The sequence below is a fragment of the Trachemys scripta genome, chromosome 14 (assembly GCF_013100865.1).
Source record: "Trachemys scripta elegans isolate TJP31775 chromosome 14, CAS_Tse_1.0, whole genome shotgun sequence".
Taxonomy (NCBI): Eukaryota; Metazoa; Chordata; order Testudines; family Emydidae; genus Trachemys; species Trachemys scripta.
Genome location: NC_048311.1, coordinates 266,703 through 278,859, shown reverse-complemented (window position 1 = coordinate 278,859; position 12,157 = coordinate 266,703). Strand labels below are relative to the sequence as shown.

Genomic DNA, 12,157 nt, shown 5'->3' with positions numbered 1-12,157 from the left:
TCACAGACTAAATCTCTTTCATATTAAGTATCATCTAGTGGCCAATATATACTGTAGGGCAGTGCTTCTCAAAGTCGGGCTGCTGCTTGTGCAGGGAAAGCCCTTGGCGGTCCGGGCCGGTTTGTTTACCAGCCGTGTCCGCAGGTTCGGCTGATCGCAGCTCCCACTGGCCCTTTGTAAGCCCATAGGTTCTGATGAAATCTGGTCCCCATTATACAATATGGCTGCTCCTTTCTAAGTGCATATCAATCATCCAGTACAGTATACATGATAAGGTCTCATCAGTGACCAAATTCAGGCATGCTGCAGCATTTGGACAGTATAGCTGCTCTGTTCTCTTTCCTTCCCAGCCTGAGGCAGTGGGGGTTGGTGGATCGAGGACTGGAGATATGGATTTGTGTCCTTGCACTACCATGTAACTACTATGGAGCTTGGGGAAATCACCTCATTTCTCTGTGTCTCAGGTTTTTTTTCCCAATTTTTGTTTCCTTTATCTGTTTAGAATGTAAGACCATTGAGTCAGGATCATCTCAGACTGTGTGCAAGCCCTGTAAACAATAAGGCTGTGGTCTTGGATGGGGCATGAAATCACAGCTGTGATATACATAAATACTACTACTAATTGTCCCTTTTGGCCTATTGCTCTCTCATACTGATTGGAAAGATGTAGAAAGGGCTATTTCCAAGGTTCTCCATCCTGAAGCCAGTGGGTGCCCCCATTAGGGTAAAATCCTGATTTTTCATTTCATGACTATGGTTACAGTTTGAGGTTCAAGAGATTTGAGTCTCTACTCAAGTTTGTATCTATTTGAATACCCCTTGGTGGAATAAACGTTTCTAGTCATTCCTCACAACCTGTCTGTCACCATCTGAACACACTGAGGTTCACTGCAAGTTGTCTTTCTTTGAAAGTATGTTTTTAATGACACAAAGCAAGATTTATAGGCAAAAGCTCCATGAAAACACAGCCCTATCTGTTAACTAAATTTATTTTACTTATGCATGAATTTTTTCAAGGTTTTGCCTTATAACACAGAGAAACATTAACATAGAACTAGTCAAAAGAAGCGGAATTGTATTTTATATGGGTAGCAGATTGGCGAGAGGCGTGGAGATGCCATGGTGTCTCTTTCTATCTCACATCCAACAAGTGGCTTCAGGACCCCTATCCCTGCATTTGCATGGCAGCTGGGAGTGGGATGTTGCTTGTTTACTCTGTCACCATGTTACAATCAACTGGAGGTCGTCGGCTGTGATTGCTGGAAAGAGCTGCACGCAAAGATCTGCACAGAGGAAGCCATTTTCAGTGCACGCAGAACAAGAAGTTTGACTCCTACAAAGCTGCATATTCAGGTTCACCACCTACTGATACCTCATCCATTAACTATTGCAATAGATATAAACATCTCTCATTTATAGAACACTCTTGTAATGCAGCACAATGTCCCTTGCTGATGTGCGGGTGGTGGGGTCTGCCCAATGCTAGTGGGTCCAACACTCCATTAAGATGAATGGTGCAGTTCCCTCCACTGAGAACTATTGTCTTGAGCTCTCTGCAGACCCGGCAGATGTTGCTGCGTCATTTACACTTAAGGCAGCTGTCCCCTCTGAGCATGATTGTCTCTGGCACTCTGCAGACTCAGGCAGAGAATGTGTCTTTCCCCTCCCTTCCCATAGAGCTGAGGGAGCTGGTGACTGGATAATCTGTATATTTAGGCCTGGATGCTCAGAGCAGGATGGAGAGGCAGAGCAGAGGAACAGAGAAGGTGAAGCAAACTGAGGGCTGACAGCCAAGGGAGGACTCAAACTAAGGACCACATTTTCAAAACAGCTCAGCATGGCAGGTGATGAGCTGTGTCAAAAATCTAAGTGCCAGTCAGGAGTTGCTGGCTGATGGACATTTTTGAAAACCAAGCTCTTTTCAGTGCGTAAATCGGAGCAGAGCTTTTTTCGGAAAATCTGTCATCAGTCGTGGGTGCCAGGTTATTGGAAATCTGGCCCTCAGAAATCATCCCAGTGAAAGTGGGAGAAGAGGGTGGAGTCTTTGTTAACTGGATAGGCAGTGCATTCTGTCAATACTAGGCTGGTATGGGCAGAGATACGGGACTCCCAATGCGCACATGGATGGTATTGTGGTTAAAAGCATTGAACTGGGACGGAAGAGATTAGGCTTCACTGTCTTCCTCTCCACTGACTTTCTGGCTCACCTTTGGTACATCGCTGGGGCTAAGTTTTCCCCATCCAATAGGAGTTGGGTACCTAACTCCCCTAAACTCTTTTAAGAATTTCAGCCTATTGGCTGACTCTTCATTTAGCCCATATCTCTTTAAGTCAAACTTACACAACAGGTAGATTCTGAGTCATATCTTTATTTGCTTAGGAAAGATCCTCAGCTGGCATACCTCAGCGTATTCTTGTTTATTTCAGTGGAATTACGCTGCTTTCCACCAGCTGGGGATCTGCCTCTAAAGGTGAATTTCAGCTGTGTGCAGAGTGCCAGCACCAATTCCTACTGTGTTTTGTGCTTAAGTGGAAACTCAGTGATACACAGGTCTTTCCAACTCGACAGTGAGTGAAATTTGAGGAGAACAAAATCAATTTAGAATATGGACTCTATGAGCCAGAGTCCCACTTGATGTAAATCCATCTAGCTGCATTGCCTTAATGGGTCTCGGTCAATTTACACCAAGGGCTAGATTCACAATGGGACGTAGGTGTTGTGATGCTGAGCATTAAATCACTTAACTTTTATTTGCCTAGAAAATCACTGGGATGCACAAAACCTGAGTTCAGTGCCCAGGCTCCCTCCACAATGAATGGGGAGAGGTAAGTACCTAGAAACGGGATTTTAAAAAGCCAGCTTGAGACGTGGTTCCCTAGTCAATGGGAGCTGCTGAGGAGAGGGGTGTATTCAAAACCCTGCCGCTGTCATAGAGTTCAGTTTCTGTATCCTGTGGTGGGAGGCAACTCCTGCTTGGGATTCTCAGCTGGGAACCCTCTAACCCCATCTAAGGTTTTGTTTGCAAGAAGCTGGGGTGGGGGAGAAGAAGGAGGAATTAGGAGGAGGAGACCATTCATAACTTTTATCCCAGTGGTTAGGGTAATCACCTGAGATATGCCCCTTCCCATGTGGGTGCCCTCCCCACTGGGATATAGGATACTTAACATGGATCTCTCTCAATCTCTCCTGTTCAAGCCTGAATCCCTTTGTGAATATAGCCCTAGATAAGGATTACACCAATTGGCTCCAGTGATTATTATTATTAGAAAACCCTAGCAATTTTAACAGTGATCAGTCCAATAAGATACTACAGATATTAAATAAGGATTTTAAAGAAAATACCCTAGAGGAACTACAGAGTGTAATAGACAAAGATCTTCTTTGTAAAGAATTGGTCAGATCCTCAGCTGGTGTCAATCAGTCATACCTATATTGAGGTCAGTGTCCTAGATTAAAGAGAGATTGGGATGGGAAGAAGAGAGAAAAGAGCGAGAAGGTGTGAATGACTCTATAGTCTGGTGTTTATAGCATTCACCCTGGATGAAGGAGACCCACAGTCTACTCCCCGTTACTCCAATGATTCTTGGACACATGGGGATCTGGCCCTTTAAATTTAATGAAGATATACGAATTTAGAGCACCTGTGAATCTGGTCCAAAGTGTCAGTGAGATATCTGAGCTGAAAAATGTCCAAAACAACAGTTATCCATCATTCCATGCATTCTTATTTATACAAAATAAAAAACATCATCACTACTTGAGAAACTTGAATTTCCCCAAAATTTTTCTAGAGCCCTTTTCACCTCCTTGTTTTTCAGGCTGTAGATAATGAGGTTTAACATGGGGGTCAAGATGCTGTACTGGACGGAGAACATTTCATCCAGAACCACAGAGGACACTGAGCTGGGTTTTATGTACTGGAAAAGAGCTGTCAGATACAACAAGCAGACCACAATAAGGTGGGAGCTGCAGGTAGAGAAGGCTTTATGCCTGCCCTGTGTAGAGCGTATCCTTAGGATGGTGGAGATGATGTGAATGTAGGAGATCAGTGTGAGGAGGAAGGAGCTCAACACAAGTATCACAGTAGAAGTGAGAAGCAGCACTTGATTGATGAGAATCTCAGTGCAGGACAGTTGTAATAGTAGAGGGAGCTCACAGCTGAAATGGCTGATTTGATTGGTCCAACAGAAATGTAACTTGAGGGCAAAAACTGTGTTAATTGTGGCACCTAAGAAGGCCAGGGTCCATGCACCACTCACCAGCTGAACACAGATCCCTTTGTTCATTGTCTGTACATAATGCAATGGGTGACAGATGGCAGCATAGCGGTCATAAGCCATGGCTGAGAGAATGAGAATTTCTTTACCAGCTGAGAGGAAAAAGAAGATCTGGGCAATACAGTCATTGACAGAAATAGTTTTTTGCTTTGCTTGGAAGTTCATCAACATGTTAGGCACCGTGACTGAGGAATAGCAGATATCAACAAAGGATAAATGGAAGAGGAAGAAGTGCATGGGGGTGTGTAGGTGAGGATCAGCCTTTATGAACAGCATGATCATCACATTCCCCACGAGGGTCACTAGGTAAATAACTAAAAACAGCAGGAAGTGGAAAATCTGCATCTGTGGGTCACTGGAAAGTCCCAGGAGGATAAATTCGCTCACAGTGGTTTGATTTTCCATTGCTATTTTTTCAGGAAAACTGTGACCTGCAAGAATGAAGGGAACAAATATCATAAAGGAAATTGAAGTGGCCTGTGATGAATATCCGATCAGTAGGATGAATGTAAAGAGGGCCCTACTCCATCTGGTAAAATGTGTGTTTTAAATGGACAAAATAGACTACAGTCACAAAGGATTTAGGCCCCTAACTGCCACTTTAGGTGACTAAATCCCAGAATCAGGCCCCACTGGGATTCACAAAAACCCTGCTCACCAGGGAGTATGGGACAGTGTTATGTGGGGCTCCCTCAGTCTCTCCTGTTGAAGCTGTTCCACTGAGGTTAAATAATGAAAGAGGCATTGGAGCAGGGGGACTGGATTCTGGATCTCCTGCATCAAGAGAAAGTGCTTTTGCTATCAGGCTATAAAGTCATTTTCTCTCTCTCTCTCTCTCTGTCCTGCTATCTCTGTAATCTGCCCTCCTGACTGCAGTGGATCTACAGCTGATTTATACCAGCTGGGGACCTGGGCCTTTGACTGCAGCGCAGCTCTGGCCAATTAGCACAATCTGGGGATCTGGCCAATTCTATAAAAATAATCTCTTTGTCTGTTAGATTTTGTAGGGGTTGTTTAGAATTGAAAAGCCTATAGAATATCTGTTTTGTCTTATTGGATTCATTCCTATTAAAATTTCTAGGATTTCAATAATAATAATAAATAATTAATTATTAATAATAAACCCCAAGGCCTAGACATACTGGTTTGGCACCCAGCTGGTATAGCCTGCCAAACCAACCCAATATGAAGAATATAGGCAAAGCAATCATTTTTATGAACAGCATAAAGAGGGACATCATCAGAACTTAGCTGGACCACAGGCTTGTTGCCCAGCAGGGTGTGTTGTGTGGTGGTGGGGAACCCCAGGTCAATGTCACACAATGGCCAAAACAACCTAAGAAATAGGAGATCATTGTCAACAAAAGTGAAAGTGGCTAGTAGTGTAAAGCAAGAAGGGATTGGATGTCTCATATATTTATAGACTCTAAGGCCAGAAGGGATCATTGTGACCCTCTAGACTGACCTCCTGGATAAAACAGGCCATAGAACATCCACAAAATTGTTCCTAGAGCAGATCTTTTAGAGAAAAAATATGTGTTTAGAAAAACAGTGTGATGGATTTTGGAAAATCTGGAAGAGAGAAGCTGAAGGAAATGAATGTTCCAACCTGGAAGGAGAGGAACGATAACAATACAGAAAAAGAAATGACCAAACATAGATTCAGCAGATAGCGGACAGCTTTTTCCAAAGAGGAGAATCTGCACAAATGGAAAGTGAAAGCCTGAAAAGGGAGATTAGTGGTGTGTAACATTTGGTAAAAGCAACAATACAGGATAAATAGCAGCCACAAATGAAAGAAATATTGAAGACAAACATGAGTGAAACAGCACCTGAAGAAAGTACAGGAAATATGCATGATTTGTTGATTGAGATCATACAGAATGTAAGAGACACAGAGCACTGAGCAATGCTACCAAGGATGAAATCTGTAGACCAGCAAAGACTGGTTGATATAGTGCATGTATTGTATGAAGCACTCAAGGAAGCAGTAAGACCAACAAGTACTAACCAATTGAATTATATCATTTATGCTACAGCTGCCAACAGCAGCTCTTCCTTTTAACATCAATCATCTGAGGATGTGAACCACCAGAAAACTTGCTATATTCAAGAAGCTCCATGGAAACGAAGGATAAACCAGAAAAAAATAAGTATTTATGTTGAGATACCAATCTACTGGATGAATTTGACAAATCATTTGAAGGGAAATGACAAGCAAATAGCCCTGGAGGTGAAATATCAGCTGAATGAAAGGGATGTGAGAGTTGTGAAGGAGCAATGTAAACAGAAGCTGATCACTCTGAGTCATTGTCTTGAAGATATTCAGAACAAATTTGTCAATAGCGAGAACATACTCTTCACGAGAGACCCTAGGAGATTCTTTGATCTGATTAAAGTTAAAAAGCAGAACAGGAAAAAATAGTCAATGAATAATGTGAAAAAGTTTCACAGCTATTGGAATGATATCTGGTCTGAGCATGTACAACAAAATTAGACAGCAGACTAGATAAAAAAATGCGAGGGAAAAATTTTAAAAGCACACAATAGAGGAATACATAGGTATATCAAAGAAAGAAATAGATGAAGTACTGAGAGGAATGAAAACTTGAAAGCACCCAGACTAGAATGCATGGATTCTGGCTGAAAGGTCTAAGAACACTTGAACACCTTAGTAAAAGTTTGAAGAACAGATGTCCAAGATAGATTGTGACAGGGAGAACCAAGCTCCTGGTGATGCACAGAGCATTGAATATCAATCAAGACTTGGACAGGATTCACATCTGATGATGTGATGGAGGAAAAGGTCTGCTATCTGTGGAGGAAGCAATTGAGAAAGAAGAATATAACATCAAATTATATGCAGAGTCAACCAGTTTAAAGATCATTTGATCGCGATAACAAGCTATGACCGAGCTGCTTCGCAGCCCAAGAAAGCATGAAAGAAAGAAGAAAGCTAATTGCCAAAGAAAGGTTTGAAAAATTTACAAATAAATGAATGGACAGACAGTGGTGGAGAGGGATCAAACCCATTAGTGAGAGAAGATTAACAAACTCGTGACTTGAAAAAAGATACCTCAAAAGAGAGACAGAGAACATGATTAGGAGAGCACGTGAGTATGGCTTAATGATGCACAAAGCAAAATTGAATGACAAAACTGCAGAATGTGTTCCGAAAATGAAGAGACAGAGGAGCCTGTGTTGAGCACCTCAAGGAGCTTGGCTGGGAGAGAAGATATGAATGGATAGAATGCGGTTGCCAAGTGTCTCCCTTGGAGCCTCTGTGGCACGTATGGATTTAAACAAAGCATGCATTATTACAACCACCAAATTGAAAGAGCTCTAGAGAATGAAGAGATCTGGCAATTGTCACAGACCAAACAATGCAAGCAAAGAGGCTGGACATAGTTGTGGAAAAGGAGACAAACAAGCCCATGTTGACTCATATTGCCAGACCAGCAGACAGACACCTAAAAAAGAAACTAGGAAAGAACATGTTAAAGAATGAAGAACTTTTTTGCAATGAAGAGGAAATTTTTTTGGAAAACTAGAACAAAGATGTTCCCAGCACTTGAAGTGACCCCTCAGGATTTGAATGAGCAGCACAAGAACATGTTAGGAGTGTGAGACATCATGGGCAGTGACCTCTGGCAGACAGCAATCACAGGCATTGTGAGGATTTTAAGGAAAGAAAAAGGAGAACAAATGCATTTGCGCATCTAAAAAGCAGAAATTCTGCAGAGGGTTTACCCAAACCTATGGAGTCGGTTTGGCATCAGGATTTACTGATGACTCCTGGGGATACATTTTAGACAGTAGCTTTCCCTTTGTAAGCTTAAAAATCTTGTATGTTTTGAAACCAATTTTATTTTAAAAAATCCCCATTTTGTAATAGTTAAGGAGAATAATAAAAATCATAATAAGTGAATGTGCTCAGCAAACATCCTCTGGGTACAGTGACATAAATTGGAAAGTGGGGTCTGTTTGAAAATTAATGGGACTTTTGTACCTAAATCAGTTCAGCTCCCTTGAAAACCCCACCCAATGGGACTTTTGACTCAGTGCCCTGCACGTCTGAATATCAGGCTGTTCATACAGAAGATAATCTATCCTGTCCCCATGGAAGTGACTGGCTATTTTGACCTTGATTTTTAGTGAAAATGGCAATGAAGTCAATCAAACAAATGCCCAAGCAACGAGATGGACCTTGTGCTAAAACCTGAATGTCAACAGAGGCAGATTCTGTGCAAAGTGAATTCTAAAGATAAACCCCTGCTCCAGAGAATGTCCTGCCCCTAACCTTACCACCTCCTAACAGTATTTCTCAATAACCAGTCTGTGGACCGGCACTGGTCCCTGAGATCCCCCTGACACAGTTTAGTAAGGCAGCAAGCTGGTCCCTCATATCAAATAGGTTGAGAAACACTGCCTTAACACAAACAACAAGGAGTCTGATGGCACCTTAAAGACTAACAGATTTATTTGGGCATAAGCTTTCGTGGGTAAAAACCTCACTTCTTCAGATGCATAAGTGAGGTTTTTACCTACGAAAGCTTATGCCCAAATAAATCTGTTAGTCTTTAAGGTGCCATCAGACTCCTTGTTGTTTTTATAGATACAGACTAACAGGGCTACCCCCTGATACTTGGCTTAACACAGGTTTCAGAATAGCAGATGTGTTAGTCTCTATCTATAAAAAGAACAGGAGTACTTGTGGCACCTTAGAGACTAAACAAATTTATTTGAGCATAAGCTTTCGTGGGCTACAGCCCACTTCATTAGATGCATAGAATGGAACATATACGAAGAGTAGATATATACATACAGAGAAGTTGCCATACCAGCTCTAAGAGACTAATTAATTAAGATGACCTATTATCAGCAGGAAAAAATAAACTTTTGTGGTGATAATCAAGATGGTCAATTACAGACAGGTGACACACACACCTGTTCCAAAAATAGATACTACTGTTAACATGCACCAACAGATCTCAGTTGTCTCAGTGCTGTCTTGAGAGAGAGAGCGAGAGATGGGTGATTCAAATCAATGTGTTGCCAACCAGGGCCCCTGTGCTGCAACTGACTCCCTGTCCTGTTAACAGACTGCTGCATCCGGGCAGAGGTCTCATAGGGCACGTCTTCACTACCTGCCGGATCAGCGGGTAGCAATCGATCTATTGGGGATCGACTTATTGCGTCTAGTGAAGAAGCGATAAAATCAATCCCCAATGGCTCTGCCGTCGACTCCGGAACTCCACCGCGGCAAGAGGCGGAAGTGGAGTCGACGGCGGCACGGCAGCAGTCGACTCGCCGCCGTCCTCACAGCCAGGTAAGTCGACCTAAAATACACAACTTCAGCTATGCTATTCATGTAGCTGAAGTTGTGTATCTTAGGTCGACCCCCCGTAGTGTAGACCTAGCCATAGATTCAGAGTCAATGGGACTCTGCAGAGAGACCCACCCCTGGATAAGAAGAGCAGAATCTTGTCCTTTCAAATGGAAAGGATAAAAAAAAAGATTAAGAAGGAATAAAATGTGAATCAACTCACCTATCTTTAAAGGTGGATTATAAATCTGGTGAGATCATTCTGACCTGTGATCTCCTCTTTCTGTTTTCTTAGTCTGTTTATATACCTTCTTCCTGAACTGTCTGTCTAATCTCTCTCTCTGCCTCTGGCATACAGCATCCAAGAAGATCCAATATTCTTTACCAGGAGCAGAGAAACCCCTCAGGGTATATAGGGTTATCAGTCCAAGTGGAGAAAAGACCCTTTCTTTGGGTGACTCCAAGACAAACAGCTGATTTCTTGAGAGCTGATTAAATGTTGTCTTGTTCCCCTGGGACAAGATCCCTGAAGTTCACTCTCTGTAAAAAGGTCCCAGTAACATTGTGCTCAGTCAGCCCTTAAGCAACACTCTAATGCATAAGAATGAGAGCATTGAGGCTTGAAGTCTCAAAAGAGCCAAAGTGAATTGGGTATTCAAATCTCAGGGACAGTCTGAGGCAGGTATTTAGGCTCAGATTTTCAAAAAGCAGCCTAAGGAGCTAGAAACCCAAATAGCAAACCATTTGACACTCCTTTGAAGAGCCTAACCATACTGTCTAATCACCACCAGAGGGCAGCAGAGGAGACAGCATGGGAAATTCCCCGCCATCCTTAGGCATCACCGATAGGTGGATACACAGGTTAAGGGACAAGAAAAGAGCAAATAGACTCTATCAGATGTCAGGACGGAATAGGAGATGAGACAAAGGTGGAGCTACACTGTATAGAGCTGGGAGACATTTTTCAGACAATAGCCGAAAATTGCAGCTTTGGTCAACCCCATACTATTTGTGAATTGGACATAAATTCAACAAATGGTTTCATCTGGGGGGCGGGCAGAAGGGGGATCTAAATTCACAAAGCAGCTCAGGGAACCTTAGAGCCTCCTCAGTACCTTTCACCTAGCGGTGAGGGCATTCACATGGGATGTGGGAGATGGTTGATTAGTTTCCCTCTCTGCCTGATGGGGTGCAGAGATGGGAAGTTAGGTCTCCCATCTCTCAGGAAAGTGATTTAATCTCTGGGTTTTAAGGTATTTTAAGCATAAGAATGGCCAGACTGGGTCAGACCAATGGTCCATCTAGCCCAGTATCCTGTCTTCTGACAGTAGCCGTTACCAGATGCTTCAGAGGAAATGAACAGAACAGGGCAATTCTGAATGATCCACCCCCTGTCATCCAATCCCAGCTTCTGGCAGTAAGAGGCTAGGGACACCCAGAGCATGGGGTTACATCCCTGACCATCTTGGCTAACAGCCATTGATGGTCGTATCCTCCGTGAAACTATCTAGTTCTTTTTTAAACCCACTTATACTTTTGGCCTTCACTTTTGGAGCAGGATTGTCTCCTTGTCTCCTACTGAAGCTCTTTGTATAAATCAGAGGCACATTGGCAGCTGGAGATACTTATGGCTATAATACAGCCATAGTCACATCTAGAATGAATTTACAGCTTGAATGGTCCCTTGCAAGTCTTCTTCATTCGAGAAGAGTCAGTACAGGGGCATTTTGATTTCTTAAATCCCTCAAAATTGCAATCCAAGGCAATGCCACTTCCCCAGGGGCTGGTAGGGGAACCCGGGCCTGCCCTCTACTCTAGGTTCCTGCTCAGGGACCCTCTCGTCAGCAGCCAGGGTCTGCACTGTCCCAAACCTTGCTGCCATTTCCCTGAGCCTTTTCCTACTTTTCCTCTTTCAGGCTTCCACTCCATCACCCTTCTAGGTAAACCCTTCCTTTGGGGCCAGGATCCCAAGCCTCTCCTCTCCCCCTGGATTCCCTCCTTTCCCTCTCTAATGCCCAGAGTGACTGCCGGCTTCCTCCCCTTTCTGTTGCCTGCTTCCTGACTTACAACAGTGTAGACAGACCCTCTGATACCTGACCAGCTTGTGCGAGGATTGGGCTATTTGGGGCATTGCTGTTTGTTTCCTCTTCTTGGTCACAAGTTGTCATAACTATAAAGGGAAGGGTAACAGCTCTCCTGTGTACAGTACTATAAAATCCCTTCTGGCCAGAGACTCCAAAATCCTTTTACCTGTAAAAGTAACCTGGCTGACACCTGACCCAAAGGACCAATAAGGGGACAAGATACTTTCAAATCTTGGGGGTGGGGGGGAAAGGCTTTTGTTTGTGCTCTTTGTTTGGGAATTTGTTCGCTCTTGGGACTGAGAGGGACCAGACATCAATCCAGGTTCTCCCCATCTTTCTAAACAAGTCTCTCATATTTCAAACTTGTAAGTAAAAAGCCAGGCAAGGCATCTTAGTTTTACTTTGTTTTCTCAACTTGTAAATGTACCTTTTACTAGAGTGTTTATCTTTGTTTGCTATACTTTGAACC

At 43.1% G+C, this 12,157-nt stretch overlaps 1 protein-coding gene across 1 annotated transcript; it reads right to left on the bottom strand.

Annotated features, from left to right (window-relative positions):
* Positions 1-3,729: 3,729 nt before the first annotated feature.
* Positions 3,730-4,683, bottom strand: LOC117887475 (olfactory receptor 8S1-like). Its single transcript, XM_034790120.1, has one exon. It carries the CDS (start codon positions 4,681-4,683, stop codon positions 3,730-3,732), a length of 954 nt encoding a protein of 317 aa, XP_034646011.1.
* Positions 4,684-12,157: the final 7,474 nt, after the last annotated feature.

Coding starts and splice junctions, on each gene's coding strand:
- LOC117887475 (XM_034790120.1), bottom strand. CDS start 4,683: ATGGAAAATCAAACCACTGTGAGCGAATTTATCCTCCTGGGACTTTCC.